At 43.8% G+C, this 19,483-nt stretch overlaps 1 protein-coding gene across 2 annotated transcripts; it reads left to right on the top strand.

Moving 5' to 3' along the window:
* Positions 1-32: 32 nt before the first annotated feature.
* On the top strand, positions 33-18,616 carry LOC308319230 (uncharacterized protein). 2 transcript variants are annotated; one of them, XM_080769181.1, is made up of 13 exons: positions 33-435; positions 2,340-2,458; positions 3,488-3,777; positions 5,575-5,695; positions 6,920-7,041; positions 8,634-8,720; positions 9,607-9,696; positions 11,761-11,849; positions 14,270-14,486; positions 14,975-15,097; positions 16,342-16,507; positions 17,913-18,001; positions 18,160-18,616. In XM_080769181.1, the coding sequence occupies exons 1-13, from the start codon at positions 337-339 to the stop codon at positions 18,252-18,254; spliced, it is 1,707 nt and encodes a 568-aa protein (XP_080625307.1). In that variant the 5' UTR covers positions 33-336; the 3' UTR covers positions 18,255-18,616. The 2 variants fall into 2 exon arrangements, with proteins under 2 accessions (XP_080625307.1, XP_080625308.1); XM_080769182.1 differs by having other exon boundaries at positions 147-251.
* Positions 18,617-19,483: the final 867 nt, after the last annotated feature.

Raw genomic sequence — 19,483 nt, 5'->3', positions numbered from 1 at the left:
ATAACATATAAATAACCCAGCAGCACACACAGGCCCTCAACGGCCCACACGATGTCGCTGTACTGTAAGGACAATCTATATAGTCCACACCATCAACATCCGGGCTCCGGCAACAGCGACACGTCTCGACCAGTCTATGGTCTCGACTCAACCGAACTGAACTCCACTCTACTACGTGGAGCTGAAACAACATAAACAAATGTATTTATCTCTCTGAACTTCCCGTAAAGAGGAATGCCGTGGTGCCACTGGTAGGCTGTAGATATTAGACACACTTCTTCCTTCCTTCCCATTCCTTTAGTTTAGGTCTTAGTTAGGCTACAGGTTTCAGATCAGATGGAGGAGGTCACGGAGGTGAGGAAGCTGCAAAAGAAACTGAGACAGATTGAGAATCTGGAGATCAAAATCACTCTCAGCCCAGAGGAAAGACTTAAGGTACCGAAGACTTCATCATGTACTTGTGGTTCTGTAAATCCTCGATAGGTTTTCCCCGCTTGTGCAATAATGCACTGATTATAACTCACTCGAGTATCTTGCTTCACGATCGAGTCACAACACGATGAATTGATGAATTGACCGTCCAGGACCACAATGTAGACAACAAGTCCCTGTGCTATCCGATTCCTTTTATCAATCATCGTACCAATCTACTGTTTACAAACTGTCAATAAAGTATTCAAAGACAGCACATGAGTGAAACTGGATTTATCACATGTTGGCGACAACAATCACTCACATGAGTGAAACTGGATTTATCACAGGGTACAATCAACCCATATGTTTCGTCCCCTGCATATTCTGTATACAGTAGCCTACAGTAGATATATAGGGCTATTATTTAGGTATTACATATATAGATATTGTATTGTAACAGACTTAATCCATTTTTTTGGTTTAATGAAAGGCACTTCTATGCATCAAAAAGATGAGAAACAGTTTCCTGTGAAAATGTAATGTAATCAGTGATGATGTAACACAAACAGAAGGATATGTGATTAACATGAATTAATAATAACAGCTGCTGCTGAATACATAATGTTGACAGCCCTGCAGAGTTCAGAAACCCATACTTGCAGTAGAGTTCACCAGACAAAAAATAATAATAATTAAAATACATAAATACAATAAATTATTAGTTAATCATAAATTCAATGTGAAAAACTTAGTGTACCGATTGAGAATACATTAAAGCCGACAATAGCAGTACAAAGATAGACAGACAGACCAACCGTTATTGATTCTGCTGGTGAAATTCAGGCAATTATTAAACACAAGACAGATAAAAGCTAATAAAATAACAATAATAAAGAGTAAGCAGGTAGTATTAAATGCAAAGAGATTAGGAATGAAGTACCTTATACATTTTCGTCCATTTGAAAATAGCTGATCTACAAGCTCACATTGTATAGGCCTAGATTTGTGACATGGGACATAATGAGTACCTTCTGCTTTTTTGTACTTTTACTCGTATAACCGAGTATTTCTACATTGTAGTATTGATACTTTTACATGTGAGTACTTTTTCTACCACCACTGTATCAATGTAGTCAAAGTCCACTAATATTATATCAACAACACTGGATTCTTAATAGTTGTTTGTTAAAGATCCCTAAATATTCTACTACTGTAAAGTGTAAATGTATTCAAAGTCAACTGAATTAACAGTGGTCAAAGTGTACACATAGACAATCTATATTCACTGACTAGATTGACTGTTAAATATGTAGCCTACCCAACATAGCAGTCAATCCAGTTAAGGTAGTTAATGAGCTACAGTTATTTGGTGAGAAAACGTAATCAACAGCCTTTACATTACCCAGTCGCTGACTGTGCATCTTAATCACATCACAGGTTCAGTTGTACTCTTCTGCTTTAGCCCCAGAGACCCACATTCAACATTCCTTCCTTCATTCAATCTATCCTTCACTCACAGACTTACTACACACCTGAACCTCTGCATCAAAAAGCTGCTTGGCATAATGAGTGCATATTACAAGTTACAACCCAATGATTAAAGCAAGGCAGATTATACTGACCATGCCTAATTGCCCATGGAGTTAGTGAAGTACCGCAATTGCCTTACATCTTGTTCCACCTCTGAAGTTAATGAATAAAGTGAACCAGGCTACAGCCTACAGTATGTCACGCTTGTAAACTGACAGCGGGCTCATTGCCTTGGTGTACTGTGTAGTGTGCACACACATCTTGTCGCTCAATCGATGCTCAGTTGCAAGTTGTCGACTAATGAATAAAGAAAACCTGAATATGTTTCTATGCATAATGAACAAGCCAAATGTGCCTGGGTGGCCGACCAATCACCTGCCTCCTCTCCTCCTTAGATCTCGAGGAAGGCGGAGCTACGTTCCAGATTGGCTGGACTGGTGCTGCAGCTTTCTGGCCCACAGCAAACTCCTGGGATTGTGGAAGAAGGAAATAAGGAGAAGATGAAAAGACAAGTGTAAGTAGGCAGGGATAATAAGCGACACGGGAGGGAGAGGGTCACAGAAACGGGGAATAAACGAGGGGATAGGTGTGGGCACCAGACAGATGGCGCGAGGCATAAATTCTTCAAAAGCATTAACATTCCCTTTGATGGCTTTGAACAGATCTTTTTTCTTCTGGGGGTCAAATCATGTCATGCTTGCCTTAAAACAAATCTTCCTGGGTTTTGTACCACATCACGTAGAGTCTACATGATGTGGGCTGGAAACCCTTGGATGAGGCTGGAACCCCTTGGATGAGGTCTACAACGTATAGACCTCATCCAAGGGTTTCCAGCCCTGTACACCGGCCCCTTGGAGGACCTTCTGGATGCAGATCTCAGCGTGAACCCATCTGAATCCATCTGTTATGGACAAAACTAGCGGTATATAACTATGGTTATAATATTTTACATGCACAGAATGTCTACACATTTTTGCTCTATAGGGCTTTTAAAATGTTCTGCTCCTCTGTTGGGTTGCATGCATATAATAATTCATGCTTGCATTTTTTTTATTTTACTTCTACAATATCATGCACAGGTGACTACAACTATAACAACTACCAGATTTCATTAAATAAATATAAATTTCATTAATTAAATGCCCTAAAACACTGTTCGATTGCCAGTAGTTCAGAGCTTGTAGTAGTTATGTAAAGTCAAATTGCAATATATATCCTTATGTATCTTTTATTGTATCTTTCTCCCTCTACAGTCTACATGGATTATTACTCGCAGGACAAAGTGGTTCATGAACTCACTGCTGACCATTGTCTTTATGAATCTCCTCCATTCTCATACTCTGACCAACTCATTCTCTCAATCTGTCTCACATAATGCCTGCTGTTTGGTTAGCACTTGTGTGTTCTGTGTTGAAGGGCCCTTAAAAACATTCTACTCTACAGTTAGGCATGCTGTCACAGAGGTTGCCTCGGCCCTTTGCATATTGATCATTCCGTGACTTTGTGTTTCTTTTTTCCTCTTACCCGTTCTGCTTGAGCACAGGGAGGACAGCTCTGGGGCCGTTCCATCACAGATGCCTCCAGCCTCAAAGATCCCCAAGGGGGAACCAAGTGCCCAGGTTGTGCGGCCAACGCTGGCTGGCTCACAGACAAACATAGGAACCGAGGAGATCCAGGTGGGATTAGAGGGGGAGAGATCAGAGACAGGCAGAAGGCGAGATACAGCGGGAGCAGCCAAATCGTCAAGCCACCGCACAGATTTGTCAGAGGACTGTCCAGCCCTGGCTGCCAGTGCAGAACCCAGGACGGAAACACAGCAACTTGAGCAAGAAGGTGGGCTAATTGCGTGTGCGTGTATATGTGAGTGTGTATGTGCACGTATGACCATGTGTCACACAAAATGTGTCCCTGGCAAAACTCGGACAGCGTCCGACCGCCCGGGCGCAAACTATTCATGTGTGTCTCATGTAACTAGACCAACAGAGCCAAATGGCAATTCAGACTGAGCCCCCCTCCTTCTGTCTTCCTATTGGTTGACCCACATGACATCACAGCCCCAGGAAGAAGTACGATAACTGTAGTGGACTTGCTCCTCGAACCTAATAATAAAATAACAACAATAAAATCATAGATATATCTCTACTATTGACTCGATCTTTTCATTACTGCAGTCCCAATTTTTAGAAGGTGGCATATCTGTTTCCTGTTCCAGTTAATTTCCCCATAGCTTTGTTTTATTTTGGCTTGGCAGCAGGTTTGAACCAAAAATACACATGACAACATGTGTTTCCAGCTGCATGGAAGCACATTTTCACGTGGGGTGTAAACATGCCACGGTTACAACTCCTAATTACTACCACTAGTACGACTAATAATAATTATAGTAACATCTCGGCTGTTGTTGTCTGTGGTTTATACATTTGTGAAAAAATTAAAGATGAAACTGCAGAGAGAGAAGGGTGTTGTACCGTACATAACAAGACAACACCGATCTGACCTTTCAGTCTGTGTCTGCCTCCCTGAGGGACACGGCGTGTACTTCCGTCTTCCTCTGAGCCATATTATTAACTCATGGCTTCACGGCAACATCATCATCATCCACATTGAGGAACACTGAGGTGTTTTATCTTCAGTTAAGCAAACGCATTGGTTTTAAAACGTGTTGTGCCCCAAGCACATCAAAGGGCAAGCCCAAATCTCAAAGGCACACCTGTATTCTTGCAAAAACTAATAGAATGCGCACATCACTTGGTAGAGGTGCTGGGTTCAAAAGTAACCAAGCCAAGGCTCTTCATCTGGTCAAACTGGTCAAACAAAGGAGTTTGACCAGATGAAGAGCCTTTGGTTCGATAACCTTTGGAGCAGATGAGCGTGTGGGTTCTTTTCTCTTTCTCTTTTACACCTGTATTCTTATCCATGCAAAATTCTTATCAATGCCATTACCACCAGCTTCATTGTAGGTGTCACAAGTGACACATCGAAATAGGAAATAGCCAATCTCGAAGCTCCAAATGGATCATGTGTGAGCTGGTTGCTCAGCTTTCTTCCCCACACAACACTGATATGACATGGCATTCATGAGACATGGATCTTTGTTGTGGCAAATGCACAGAGCACAACTCTGCCACACATCAACTCAAGAGACATGTGTTTCTTTTCTGTTCAACCTACGGCGGATCAGTCTGCTCACGCCTCAATGTGACATCACTCCTTTAGTTTAAATGTCAGATAATGTCAAAATGGAAATAGAAAGGCTAAATAATACATCAAGGAAAAGCAATTATAAGATCAACTAATAGGTGCAAATGTATTATATAATACATTATGTATTTTAAATGGCAGATTTTCCGCATATAATGATATGCCCAAAACGGGGACAGACTAGAATTTGTGTCTGTTTTTGGAAATGAGTGCTGATAGTAAATTAAAAGATAATTCATAACTTATACAGTATACTCAGTATACTGTATTGAGGTAATAATGTGTTGTTGTCCCAAAGCACACCTGGACTTATCTCACGACACCAGTGTGTCTCTGCACACCGTCTGGGACCCAAACGATAGTCACCGATGTGTCAATACCACTAACTGCGCAAATTAGTTTCCATTCACGTTCTCCTCCCTCTCTCAGACACGTTTGCATCGCTCCAGGCCCTCTGGGAAAAGGCCCGGTTCCGCCTCCGATTCCTTCATGGTCACAGCGACATTGTCACCTGCGTCGTTGCCATTGACAACCTGGTGGTCTCCGGGAGGTAAGTGCAGCGGGGGGTGGGGGGGGGGGGGGGTGAAGGGGTGCCTCCGGTAGACAAGAGAGATCTGCAGAATGAATAATGCCGATAAGTATGTCTCTCGCTCTCTCTTTTGTTTCACTTCCTGTCTTGTTTGTCTTGTCTCCCTGTATGTTTTCCCTTTCTCTCACTTTTCTCATTCTGTCCCCCATCACTCTATTTTATTTCTCTCTCCCTATCGCCCCTCTCTATCCCCATCTCTCTGCATCTGTCTCTTTCCCTCCTGCTCTCTCTCTCTCTGCCTGACAAGTAAATTCCTCGTACACTGATAACTCTGCTGAGGTCTAGTGGTTCAGGTTGAATGCATTTAACCTCTCTCTCTCTCTCTCTCTCTCTCTCTCTCACCTCTGTGAGGTCCCCTCACACCATCTCTCCAATAAAGTGGCTGTACCTTTTGCCCGAAACACATGGCACAAATGCAGGCCCTCTGTGTGCTCTGCGCGGCGTGGCACATCCCTGGCTGTACTGGCTCCATTAAAACACCCAGGCTTTTGCTATATGTACAGACTCTTAATTTGAACTTGAACGTGCACTGACGTGATAACACAAAGCCTGCATTAATAATTCATTACAGAGGTCTCTGTATAATGACAAGTAGTGCAAATTTGATTTCAGTGTTTAAGAATACGATAATGGATAATCTCGAAGGGCTTTTTGTCCTACTGATGAGTAATAACAGGTGCTTCACCTCTGTGCGCGCACGTGTGTGTGTGTGTGTGTGTGTGTGTGTGTGTGTGTGTGTGTGTGTGTGTGTGTGCACGCGTGTGCGTGTGCGTGCCTCTGTCTCTTTCTCAATTAAATTCAAAGGGCTTCATTGGCATGAGAAAACATAAAACACAAAGCAAAAGTGGAACTGAAACAATACAATCAAAACAAAATAATGTCGAAGTATCCTTGAGCAAGACACTGAACCCTACATTGCCTCCAATGAGTTGGTCGGTGTGAGCTCGCCACCATTGGTGTGTGAATGTGAGCACTTGAAAGAGCGCTATGAAAATGCAATTCATTAAGAATGCAATTAATTATGTACAATTGAAAGGGAATAGAAATGATGTGTACACAGAGCTGTTACAATGCAACGGAGGGAAATCTAACTTATGTAACTTGTATATCTGTCTGTCTGTCTGTCTGTCTGTCTGTCTGTCTGTCTGTCTGTCTGTCTGTCTGTCTGTCTGTCTGTCTGTCTAGTCGAGATACGACAGTGAAAGTGTGGCATGTCCCCACGGCGACGGAGCAGAGGAACCTGGGAGGTCACGGCGGAGGGGTCACCTGTTTGTCAGCCCCTCCCCCTGAGTACTGTAAGAGGCTAGGTACGGTAAGCTAACGCACACATAATGTAATGCCTGATTTATGCTTGTTTTCGCGTGATTTATTGCACTGAAAATCAACAAGCTCACTAGCGACATTACATTACACAAGGGGATTTTGGCTTACCCTTTGATGTGCATGCACGCACGCACGCACGCGAGCGCACACACACACACACACACACACACACACACACACACACACACAGAGAACCACACACACACACACACAGAGCCACTCACACTGCAGATTAATGGTGATGGTCTGATAATTACAGTACTTAGCTCATCAGATCAGAGAGAGATAACCTTGGAGGATACTGACATATACGCACACACAAACACACACACACGCGCGCGTGCATCAAGATAGCACTGAGTGATGTGGTCCATCTCCAGGTGTGATAATTATAGAGCTGGTTCATGAGATCAAACCCGAAGAGAGAATAGCCAGACAGACAGACAGACAGACAGACAGACAGACAGACAACAGACAGACAACAGACAACCTGGGCTGACCCTCTCTAGTCTCCAGCCACCAACCGTCTATCGCTCCATTTTTTAACGCCCTCTCCCGGTCTCTCCCTCCCTCCCTCCCACTCCCTCTCTCTATCTCTCTCTATTGAACAACAGAGAGTTCCATAGAGAGAGAGAGAGAGAGACAGTCCAAATACTGTGGAGCAGAACAAAATGGGACCACCATACCGAACAATAGTCCATACTGGAACCATACCGAACAATAGTCCATACTGGAACCATACAGAACAATAGTCCATACTGGAACCATACAGAACAATAGTACATACTGGAACCATACAGAACAATAGTACATACTGGAACCATACAGAACAATAGTCCATACTGGAACCATACAGAACAATAGTCCATACTGGAACCATACCGAACAATAGTCCATACTGGAACCATACCGAACAATAGTCCATACTGGAACCATACAGAACAATAGTACATACTGGAACCATACAGAACAATAGTACATACTGGAACCATACAGAACAATAGTCCATACTGGAACCATACAGAACAATAGTCCATACTGGAACCATACCGAACAATAGTCCATACTGGAACCATACAGAACAATAGTCCATACTGGAACCATACAGAACAATAGTCCATACTGGAACCATACAGAACAATAGTCCATACTGGAACCATACAGAACAATAGTACATACTGGAACCATACCAACAATAACTCAGACTGGCAGCAGCAACGCACTTTAATTTAATGCTTGGATAATGCTGATTATTGTTTTTGATCATGTGTGTTCGATCAGTCTTTCCATCTCTCTCTCTCTCTCTGTGTGTCTCTGTCTCTCACTCTGCCTCTGGCATCCCTCTGGCCATCTCCCCTTCTTCTCCTCTTCTCAGATTTTCTACACCATCACTTATTTATTCCCCATGTCTTGTCTTCTCTGTCTATCTCTGATCCTCCTTTCAAAACGGTTCCCTTTCATTTCCCCTTCTGTTGTACCCCAGTGAAGTCCAACCATCTGACTGCCTTATACTTTGTCTGTCTGTCTGTCTGTCTGTCTGTCTGTCTGTCTGTCTGTCTGTCTGTCTGTCGTGCAGCACGGTCCCTGTCTCTATCAGAGAAAGAGAGGTTCATCCTGAGTGGTTCAGTGGACTGCTGTGTGAAGATCTGGGCCATAAGCAATGGTAAGGAGAACTGACACCATGGTACTCTCTCACACACACGCACGCACGCACGCACGCACGCATGTTCTCCAGATACAAAGAAAACTGGTGTAGGGACCTATGGCACAAACCTAAGTTGCGAACCTATTGCCTTATAAAGGACATATACACTGTACAACCTTATGTGAAGTATAATTTAAACAAAAGACAACGATCTCTTTGTGCTCAGGAACATTACCATTAGCACTGGAGACTGGCAGGTTTAATGCCACCCCTGAAGATGAGAGATATGGTTTGTTCTGTGATCTAGATGAAATTGAAAACGAAGTTCACTTTTTGTTTTACTGCCCTAAATACGATGACTTAAGGGATATTTTGGTTAATAAGATGTCTTCTATATGTGGGGATTTCCTAGATTTAAATGACTATGAAAACATGGAGATATGTTTTGCCAAAGGGACTTTCGTTGTAGCAGATTTTATCTGTCAAGCTTGGGAAAGAAACTCTGGTATACATCTGAGGTGTAATATAATGAATTATGTAATGTAAACATGCTGTAAAATGCATAAATTATGTAATGTAAAACATGCTGTAATTACAAATGTGAAACGGTGTTTTATAAACCCATGAGGGTTGGGCACAAGGTGTGCATGACACGAAAATAAATAAAATAAACAATCAAAAAAATCTAAAATCATAGTCACAGTGTGTAGCCCATGTGTGGACACACAGCTTCCAGGCTCAAGTTAGAGGTTCTGCATGTACTGCATGTGTGTGTGTGTGTGTGTGTGTGTGTGTGTGTGTGTGCGTGTGCGTGCGTGCGTGCGTGTCACGTGTGTACCAGTCTGTGCACACAGCTTGTGGTAAATTGACAGTCTAATGATGAACATTCTTCTCTTGCCTTCAGGCCACTGTATAAAGTCCATCTACACCTTCAACGCTGTTACTGCTGTCTGCTTTGTGCCTGAGGGTCCTGGCTACATAATCACTGGATCAGGTACACAACACTTACCGTGTGTGTGTGTCTGTGTGTCTGTCTGTCTGTCTGTCTGTCTGTCTGTCTGTCTGTCTGTCTGTGTGCGTGCAAGTGGGTGTATAGTGTGTGTGTGTGTGTGTGTGTGTGTGTGTGTGTGTGTGCGCGCGCGTGCATGCGTGTGAGAAAGGCAAGTGGGTGTATAGATCTTGTGTGTGTGGAGAGTGGACAGTTTATGTGAATGTATGTCTCTGAGTGTGTGTGGGGTGTATTGATTTTGTGAAGTATGTATGTATAGTTACATGTGGGTGTATTTATGCATGCTTGTCTGTGTACCTGCATGAGATATAGATGCAATTAGCTCGCTCTGTGTGTGTGTGTGTGTGTGTGTGTGTGTGTGTGCATGCGCACGCGCAAAAAAGGGTGTCATTGGTACAAACAGCGAGAAGAAAATAATTGGAACAGCGGGTTCATCTGTGTGTGTGTGTGTGTGTGTGTGTGTGTGTGTGTGTGTGTGTGTGTGTGTGCACGTCCATACGTGCGTGCTTGTGCGGGGATTGTGTACTGTAGGTGTAGTGTAGGGAGGAGTAGTGTAGAGGGCATAGAGAGTAATTAGAACAATTCACAATGTTCTAGGCAGCTGTGTGTCTGTCTTTCCATCTGTCGTGTGTGTGTGTGTTTCTGTGTGTGCAACGTGCGTGCGTGCACTCAATAAATATGTGCTTGTGTGTATGCATGCACGCGCGCATGTGTGTGTGTGTGTGTGTGTGTGTGTGTGTGTGTACATACATATGCTGGCAAACAGAAATCCACATGTGTTGTGAATGCACGTGCATGCATATATATATGCTCCCATGCATTTGTGTGTACTACACACCATCCACACAAACGTACGCTTGCACGTCTGCTGCTCCCATATGTTGACGAGCGAGCCCCCTTTTAGCAGTGTGTGGGCAGCAGGCAGCCGGCAGCGTCTGCCACCGCGCCTCCGTCTGGGGCGAAGAGTGAGCGACTGAGTGCTTCAGGCACACAGGCCAGTGGAGCAAGCGGCTGACTCACGGCAATAGGAATGGACAGCTCTGGTGGCGAGGGGGGGGGAGGGAGGGAGGCGGGGGTGGGGGGGGGGTTTTACCAGTACTGGCACTAGTAATCACTTAATCACTTCCAGTCTGCTGCCTGTACAATACAGCCCGGCGGACGCTGGGTTTCTGTGGCCAATACCGATATTATGGAGTATAAGAAAGAAGTTATCGGGTCTGAAAATGTTAGTCCGACCAGTTCCTTTCCCCTCCATCAGGGCGGCGCCCCCGGGCTGGCCAAGGGGAGGTAGTTTAGAGGCTATGATTACTGTATGTTTTTTGTGAGGGTACCTACCCTAGGGGACACGGGGAGAACATGCACATGCAAATATGGACACAATCTTTTATGAATGCTAATATATACAGTATAGATATATATATATATTGTTGCTCTCGGAAGTCCAGAACTGTTACTTTTCACGATTAAAAAAAAAAAGAAAAAATCGTAGATCTACTACTGTAGCATGACAAATTAATTTACAAAAAAATGTAAAAGGTTAAAGTATGGAGATAAAAGGTGTCTTCCATGACAGCAACGCTATAACTCTAAATCGAAATACAAAACAAAATATGTTAGATTATGTTAACATATTGCTGAATATCGGACAACACACGCTGTTATCTGTGATAGCCAATTATAGTATATTGTAGGCCAATATCGGCTCACGCGGATATATGAATTGCATTTTTATAGCGCTTTTCCAAGTGCTCAAAGCACTTTACAATGGTCCATTCATTCATTCATACATTGGGAGGTGAAGTGGCGAACAGTCGACGCCAGCGTCCTCACTTCCCACATTCACACGCCAATGGTGGCAAGCTTACACCGACCAACTCAGGAGCCGGGATTCGAACATTCAAGATCATTGGAAGACCTGCTCTACCTCCTGGGCTCTACCCCACATAATCTCCCCCCCTCACTAATTCTCTCTCTCTCTCTCTCTCTCTCTCTCTCTCTCTCTCTCTCTCTCTCTCTCTCCCGTGTCGAACCGTCGGCCTCGCTCCACAGACGCCGGCAAAGTTCAAGCCTGGAACTGGCACACCTTGGAGAACTGTCAATCAATCAATGCTCACCAGGAGGCGGTCACCTCCATCCAGGTGGGTTAGGGTCACACAGCCATCTGTCTGTCCCCATGCAGAGCAGCTTAGCTGCTTGTGTTCCAACCATTATTTATGCTCGCTTAGAGCAGTGGCTCTCAAACGTCTTTGAGATTTATGTCCGTTTTAGGTTTCTGGGTTTTTTTGTGTCAAATTATTATTGAGAACAGATTATAAATTGTTGTAGATTAAACATTTTGATATAATTACATTTTTCTTTTATAGAAAAACAAAAAGAGAAAGAAAACCCTCAACCCTCCCACCCATACTGCTCAGTGACACAGCATACTATAGAATAAAATAGTAATAATAATTTGAAAAATGGAAAACATCCGAAAAGAAAATGGCGTACAGTCAACCATATCAGTGGTATCTTGTCTATTAATTGTTTCCACTCAAGAAATGGACAAGGGGCAGCCAAACCTTATCAAATTGTCTCTCCCCGTTCCTCAGGAAATACCTTATTCTCTCAAGATGAAGCGTACTAGTCATCATTTAGCCAATGCTTAAATGCAGGAGCCTCTTCCTTTTTAGGTTTCAGTTTTTTAACCACTTATGCCTCACTTCATTAACTGGAGTTCGCCTAATCTTTTCTCTGAAAATAGTCGAACTACAAGCCCACAATGCGAGATGCCCCGTTAATCGGCCACCGATCTGCGATTGGCCGGATCGGCCAAAAATGACTTGATCGGTGATCTGCAATTTACCCTATCTGGAGAAACCGGTCTTTTACACCATTTAAGTGCTATAAATGTCAATCAGATATATAGTATAATATCATTTAGCATCTTTGTGATAGGCTTAAACATTCTCCCCTCTCTGACGTGGGTTTTGAGATATAGTAATTTTGGAAATATAGTTTTTTTCCCCTTTACGCACAAGATCGGTATCAGTATCGGCCAATCATGAGAAAAACAATCGGTGATCGGAGCATCTCTAGTCTAGACACAATGCATTCTAAACGTGTAGATCTGCTATGGTCGCAAAGCGCCACCAGAAAACACGTGGTTTTCTTTTTTCTTTGACGGTATGATGAAGAGAGTGGTGGAAAAAGTACTCGGTAAATACCGGTAGTAACTAAGTAAAGTTTGTCAAATAGTTGTAGTGGAGTAAAAGTGCAATATTTGCCTCTGAAATGTAGTGGAGTAGAAATAAAACTATAAAAGTATTGGAAAATTGGAAATACTCCAGCAAAGTACACATGCCTCAAAATTGTAACTCAAGTACAGTACTTGAGAGAGGGAGTAGGGATATGGGACTGAATACAACTCTGGTGTGTCTGTAAAGTACAGTAAAGTGTACTAAATGAGTCGCCACAGCACCCTTAACCATACTTAATTTTGTGTGTCATCAGCATTTTTTCCCCCTCTCACACACACACACACACACACTAGTGACGGCCCAATTTTTTAAGCTCTATTATGAGGAAGAAAGCCAGAAATCTGCCAGCCAGCCAACATATTTCCGCGTGTTAGGAGGAGTCCCTTAAGCCGCTTTAACACACCTAATTATATTTCGGTGGTTTGCAAAGGACTTACAGTAGGTAAAAAGAAAAGGGAGAAAAAAAGGCTGTTCTTTCTGAAGGAATCAAACGAGCTTTATTGCTCCACTTTTATCTTCAAGCAGACGGTCCTTGTTTACTGCTTTCAGAGATATCTGTCGTGATGCTTTGCAGCGCGGCGGCTCAGGCAATTTGCGAGCGAGGAAAGGGTTTTTATGGTTATTGAAAGCCGGAGCTGCATATGCACATATTTTGCAATTTGCAATCATCAAAGCACATGTATATGTACGGCTTCTCACCCGCCCCGTTGTTTATCATGCAAAAAGCCCCAAATCCATTTATGACCTGGAGTGGCATGAACACATGCACGCAGCCGTGTGCGTGCACACACCGCACGCACACGCACAGTTTACAAATGTACATTTACACAAATAAATACATACACACCTGATCTTTCGTTTGAAGACATGGTGTGTTCAAACAATCTCTCTCTCTCTCATACACACACACACACGCACACACAGCACGCACATCAACAACATTGTTGTTACATCAACAACAAATGAGTTCATTCACATTTACCCAATTGTCCCTCATGTACAAATTATGTATTTTTACAGAGCTCATGCACGCAAACACATATTACATATTCATATTCATTCTGTCTCTCGCTCATAAACACAAACATGTGTATAAACAGACATAAACAGACACACACACACACACACCTACACGCGAAAACGCGAATTCTCCCTTGTATTCTCACACACATTTGAAAGCAGGGGCTTTAAAAGAGTTGTACACACTCCCCCTCACACACGCACGCACGCACATCTGCAACAAGCTCCAAGTATGTCCCATCTCCATGACAACTGCGACGTGTCCCCTGTGGGACCACATGTTTCCTTTCCTCCCACAGTGCCAGGGCCCGCTGGTGTTCAGCGGCTCCGCCGACGGCGGCGTGTCCGTGTGGGAGTGCCTCTACTCGGACCGCGAGGCCCTCCGCCCGCTGCACCACTGGACGGCCCAGGTGACCGGCTGCGGGGGAGGGGCCCGCCTGGCCCTCAGCCCCCGGGGCGACCGCGTGTTCGTGGCCCACGGGCGAGCCTGCGTCCGGATACTCCACTGGAGGACCGGTGAGTCTGTGGCACCGCCACGGGGGAGGGAGTGGGATGATTGTTCACGTGGGAGGAGAATGATTTTGTGTGTGCGTATGTGCGTGTGTGTGTGTGACACAGACATCATTAAGAACAAGACATTGAGTGTGTTTGGATTTCTCTGCGTGCGTGCGTGCGTGTGTGAGAGGGGCACTAATGCCAAGCAACTTGCAAAGTGCTGCTGCATTTCTACAGTAATTGGAAGCCTGTCTGTATGGAAAAGTCAATGTTTTCTGAACCCATAAGGAAGTAAATCATACATAAATTATGCTGTATTGTTTGATGAACTGATGGTCTGCAAGTTTATTGTATTTATTGCTGCAAAGAATAATGAAGAGAGTCGAAGTCAGGTATAAATTATAAGACTTAATATTTAACTCTTTCAATGTTACTTGTTTAACTGTCAATTCAAATTAAGCGAGCAAGAAACCGTGAACGGTGACATTAACATCTGGCCAATAACACAGGGGCTGTATCCAGACTGACCAATCACAGCAGTAACACCGGGGTAACAGACTGTGTGCATCAGACTGCAGGCCTTCTGATTGGCTCCTGCTACGATCTGACCAATGGGGAGAGCGCTCTGAACTGTGAGTAGGACAGAGTAAGCCAACATAAGCCACAGTCTAAACACACAATATTGTCCCTGATCAGATAAAAGAAGAAGAAACGTGTTGTGGGTCCTTAAATATAGAACGGTAAACAGGACAAGGACAAGAGTCCAATTTCTTTGGTAATAAATCACGGTGGAAAACAATGAAGGTGGTGAACGCAAAGAAGGTTCAAGGCAACTTTGTTCAGTTCAAGCAGAAAATCCTTTTATTCCATAAAAAGCAAGAGTTAGAAACGCTGTAGACCTACGCGTCCCCTGATGAAGGCCTCAGGCCAAAACACGAAAGGATTTTCTACTTGAACTGAACAGAGTTGCCTTGGACCTTCTCCAAGTTCACCACCTTAATTTGTTTCCCTCCACTGTTATTTTTTGTAAACTGTAAATGAACTCTTGTCCTGAAGCAATAGTGTCCCTGTTGGGCGGAAACCTTCAAAAATATACGTATGTCCAAAACCGTTAACTTTTGTTTTATTTCATGATTTAGTCCCCACTCATTTGGGGGTATTTGTTGTCACTGTACATTTGGCACATGTGAAAAGTGCCCTCTGCATTTACCCATGCTAAACCATTAGGAGCAGTGGATGCTATTATTACAGAGGCCTCTGGGAGCAGTTAGGGGTTCAGTGTCTTGCTCAGGGACACTTCAACACTTAAACTAAGCGGACTGGGTGGTGAACCGTGGACCTTCTGATTCTCAGATGGCCTCTAGCCATTCAGCTTTGGCCGCCCTTGTAGTTATAAGAAGCTTGCAACGTGACTTGTGGGCTTGTGCTTTCATTCAGTGGTGTAGTCGGGGGGCGGGGGGACACGCCATGTCTAAAATATTTAAGTTTTTTTACTTCTAAAAGTACCACTGCAACACTGCTTCCATTACGTTGACACCAGCACACGGGTCATTACACTACCTCACATTGGAGTTATCTAAGTTCGAACGATATTAGAGCACACGGAAATAAAACCAGGGGAAAAAAAGTGCACAGTAATGGAAATGAGATACAAATGGCTTCAGACTTTCCCTTACAAGCCCATGGGGCTTAGTTATACAAACATCTCTCACAAACAAACTGACAACGACACGAGAAAATCAAACAGAATTGTTCTCAGCTGAGTTCTCATCTCACCCACGCATAATTTTGCCTGTCATTCTCTCTCTCTCTCTCTCTCTCTCTCTGCCTCTGTACTTATTTCTGTTGCTGTCTCTCTCTCTCTCTCGCCCTCCAGTATTCTCTCTTCCTCAGTGCAGGTACCTGGCCTCGCTGACCAGCGCAGAAGCTCCCAGAATCCTCTGCTTTGCGGCATGGCTCACCGCGAGCGGAGGTCACCGCTGGGTCACCGGGGGCCACAACCTCATCGTGTGGGAGCAGCTTCCCAAATCTGGCAAACAGAGGTGGGCGGCGCGCCAATGACCCGTCAACCTCTACGCTCTCGGATATATATGATATAGTTAATATACAGGCACTCAACAGCAGCCCCGTGGTATTTCCTATTTATTGAGGCCATAAATAGATAAGTAAGACAGCGGAGAGGGAGACGGTTCATAGGAGCCACACGCGAGATTGGATTCCATATGTCATTCTAGAGATAGAAATCATCATGATAGCTGTACTGTATGTACACATATGGGCGGAAACCCCTTTTTGTAACCATACCTTTTCAAGGGAACCAATTTTGGTACAGTATATATTTATATAGCAACATAAATGTTTTGTAAATCTTTAATAAATATTTGAAGTTTTTCGGTCATGATTTAGAGGGCGTTTTTCTTTTAATTGGTCTCAGTCCTAAATGGGTTAACTGGTGGTTAATTTGTGCTCATTTATACCTTTGGGGGAATGTTTGCTTCTAAAATAGGATACGTCCCATTTGCCAAAATAAGAAGCACGTAATTGTATTTGTTGCGTGAATGAACCCAATGCCAATTATTTATTTTATTTGATTTCATTTTAAGTGGTTAATTTAAAACAAATCCTCCGTTGGAAAAATGATGAATATTTTACAAAGTGAATCCTCTTCATCTGCGTGGTGTTCCACTCCAGGGCTGAGGAGGCCAGAGTACTGCTGCTGCTTTTCAATCTAGTTTTATGATGAGGGGATAACTTAAAACCTCTGATAGCAGTTGAATCCAATTAACTAGAATAGGAAACTGCAATGTTCTCTCAAACGTTTTTCACTAAGAAATTCAAGACAAAGTTATTCAAAATGTAAAAAAGAAATCACACCCGTGTGAAGTGAGTTAAAGTGTAACTCGTGTTGCTATGATTAGGTGTCGCGGAGGAGAGCGTTTCCGGGAATCTGTCCGTCGCGGCAGTCAGCCGCGGGGGTGGAGCTTCTTTTCCATCCACCAGCTGTCTAAAAGCTCGGAAATGACGTAAAACGCAGCTTCTTCTGTCCACGGCTGTCTGCTCATATGTGCCCAGAGGGACTTAGTGCCCTAAACAAACCATAGATTTAGCTGGCAAACAACATTTGTTAAAAATGCTCTAAAGAAACAAACGAAGTCCATAAACTTGGCTGCATAATTCCAAAAGCCATGCATCAGAGCGCTAGCGCCTCTCAAAAATGTAACATTTTCAAAACATGTTAAAAAATAGCAGCAGATGCACAAGCTCGCAGCATGGCACAAAGTGACATGATGTGAGCTTGTATATCTGCTGAAACGCTGAAATGTAAAATGACACAGTTGCTTCCCCGTTATTAATGGGTCAAGGGGAAAATGCATTTATTGTTCTCTTGTTTGTTTTTTCAACAACATATTTAGTCTGTAATTAATTAACTGTGTCTTCTTGTCACAGGGGTGATGTCACGGTAAGTCGAGACAGCCGATTGGAGGACTTACTAGAGTCAGAGGGCGAAACTGAAGATGAGGAGCAAAGTGATGAAGGTATAGGACGCACACACACACACACGCGCGCACACACACCGACAATGTCCGAGCTGTGATTGTCATTACCAAATGAAAAATGATTAGAGGTGATTGATTGATATGTGTTGTTGTGTGTTGTGTGACCGACTCTCACACCCACAATCCTCTGCACCCAGATTCCGATGAGGATGGTGCCAACGATGAAGGAAAAGACTACCAATCCCACAATGCAGCGGAGTCTGCCTCTTGGTTCCGCTGTGTTCTTCAGTGAGCGGCAGTCTCATGCTTTCACACACACACACACACACACACAGACGCACACGCACGCACTCACACGCACACACACACACGGACTATAAGACGCCCCACGGCCATGAGGAGGAAGAGAAGAGGAAAGGAGGGAGTGACAGCTCAGAGAGAGAGAGAGCTGCGTGGTGGTGGTGGAGAGAGAGAGAGAGAGTGACAGATTGAGTGAGTGTCAGCGACGGCGAGAGAGCATACGGCGCCGGGAAGCAATTGAGAGGAAAATAGAGCGAGTGTGAGAGAGAGACAGAGAGAGTGCAAGAGCGAGAGCGAGAGAGTGCACACACTGTCGTTTTCCCTATGTGTAAATGTTATTTAACATGTACAGTATGTTGTAATAAAAAGCTTGTCACGGTCGTGTGACTCTCTCACTTTCTGAATAATGTGTGTTTCTTTTCTTTTGACTTGACCCGCTGCAGTTTCGAGGGACATTATGCTGTTAAAGAAAATGTCAATGTTATCTTAATGTAATTTCTTTCATGTAATTCGTCCCTTTTCTCCTCGTTCGCCCCTTTCTTGCTCTCTCTCTGTCTCTCTCTCTGGGGTGTCTTTGCGGTTCTGGTCAACATAATTGAAGAGTTATTTCTGCTGTCAAGAGCGCGACCAAAATGAGCGTATTAATGTCGTCCCTCCCCGCTACAGTGTGCTCCTCTTATTTGTATCTGCAAATCCATCTCTTTTTCCCCTCCTCTTTGCATCCATTTAATTGAGCGGTTTCTTTTTCCCTCAAAAAAAAAGAAAAAAGAAAACATAATTAGCATTTAAATCTCTTTCCTACAGTCTCTTGCCCTCCCTACCACCACCCCCTCCCTTCGCTATCCTCCTCTCTCTTTCCCTCTCACTCTCACTCTCTCTCCGACTGTCTCAGTCGCTAAGGCAACCAATGCTTTTTTACCACTCGCGCTCTCTCTACATCTCCCCCTTTCTCTCTATCTCCCTCTTTCATTCCCTCTCTCCACAGCCAGAGGTAGGCATATACGAACTCATATTTTGTCCGTCTGCATGTGTTTATGTGCGAGCACGCACTCCTGTGTCCGTGCCTGCTTCGTTGCGTGTCTGTGTCCGAAGTGACATTTAGTGGAATTGTGTCAGCACTTTACATTGAAAGTTGTATTTAGCCTGTTGGTTCTGTGCATGATGCTTACAATGATGTCTTATACACAGGTGTACAGTGTGTGTGTGTGTGTGTGTGTGTGT

Source organism: Protomyctophum bolini (genome assembly GCF_963924005.1).
Source record: "Protomyctophum bolini genome assembly, chromosome: 7".
Taxonomy (NCBI): domain Eukaryota; kingdom Metazoa; phylum Chordata; class Actinopteri; order Myctophiformes; family Myctophidae; genus Protomyctophum; species Protomyctophum bolini.
This window is presented reverse-complemented; position numbering and strand designations above follow the sequence as displayed.

What these genes read in the sequence shown, in the direction of transcription:
- LOC308319230 (XM_080769181.1), top strand. Translation starts at nt 337, where the DNA reads ATGGAGGAGGTCACGGAGGTGAGGAAGCTGCAAAAGAAACTGAGACAG. An exon ending in GCCCAGAGGAAAGACTTAAG is followed by an intron (nt 436 to 2,339) that starts GTACCGAAGACT and finishes TCTCCTCCTTAG; the next exon opens with ATCTCGAGGAAGGCGGAGCT. An exon ending in AGGCGGTCACCTCCATCCAG is followed by an intron (nt 11,850 to 14,269) that starts GTGGGTTAGGGT and finishes TTCCTCCCACAG; the next exon opens with TGCCAGGGCCCGCTGGTGTT.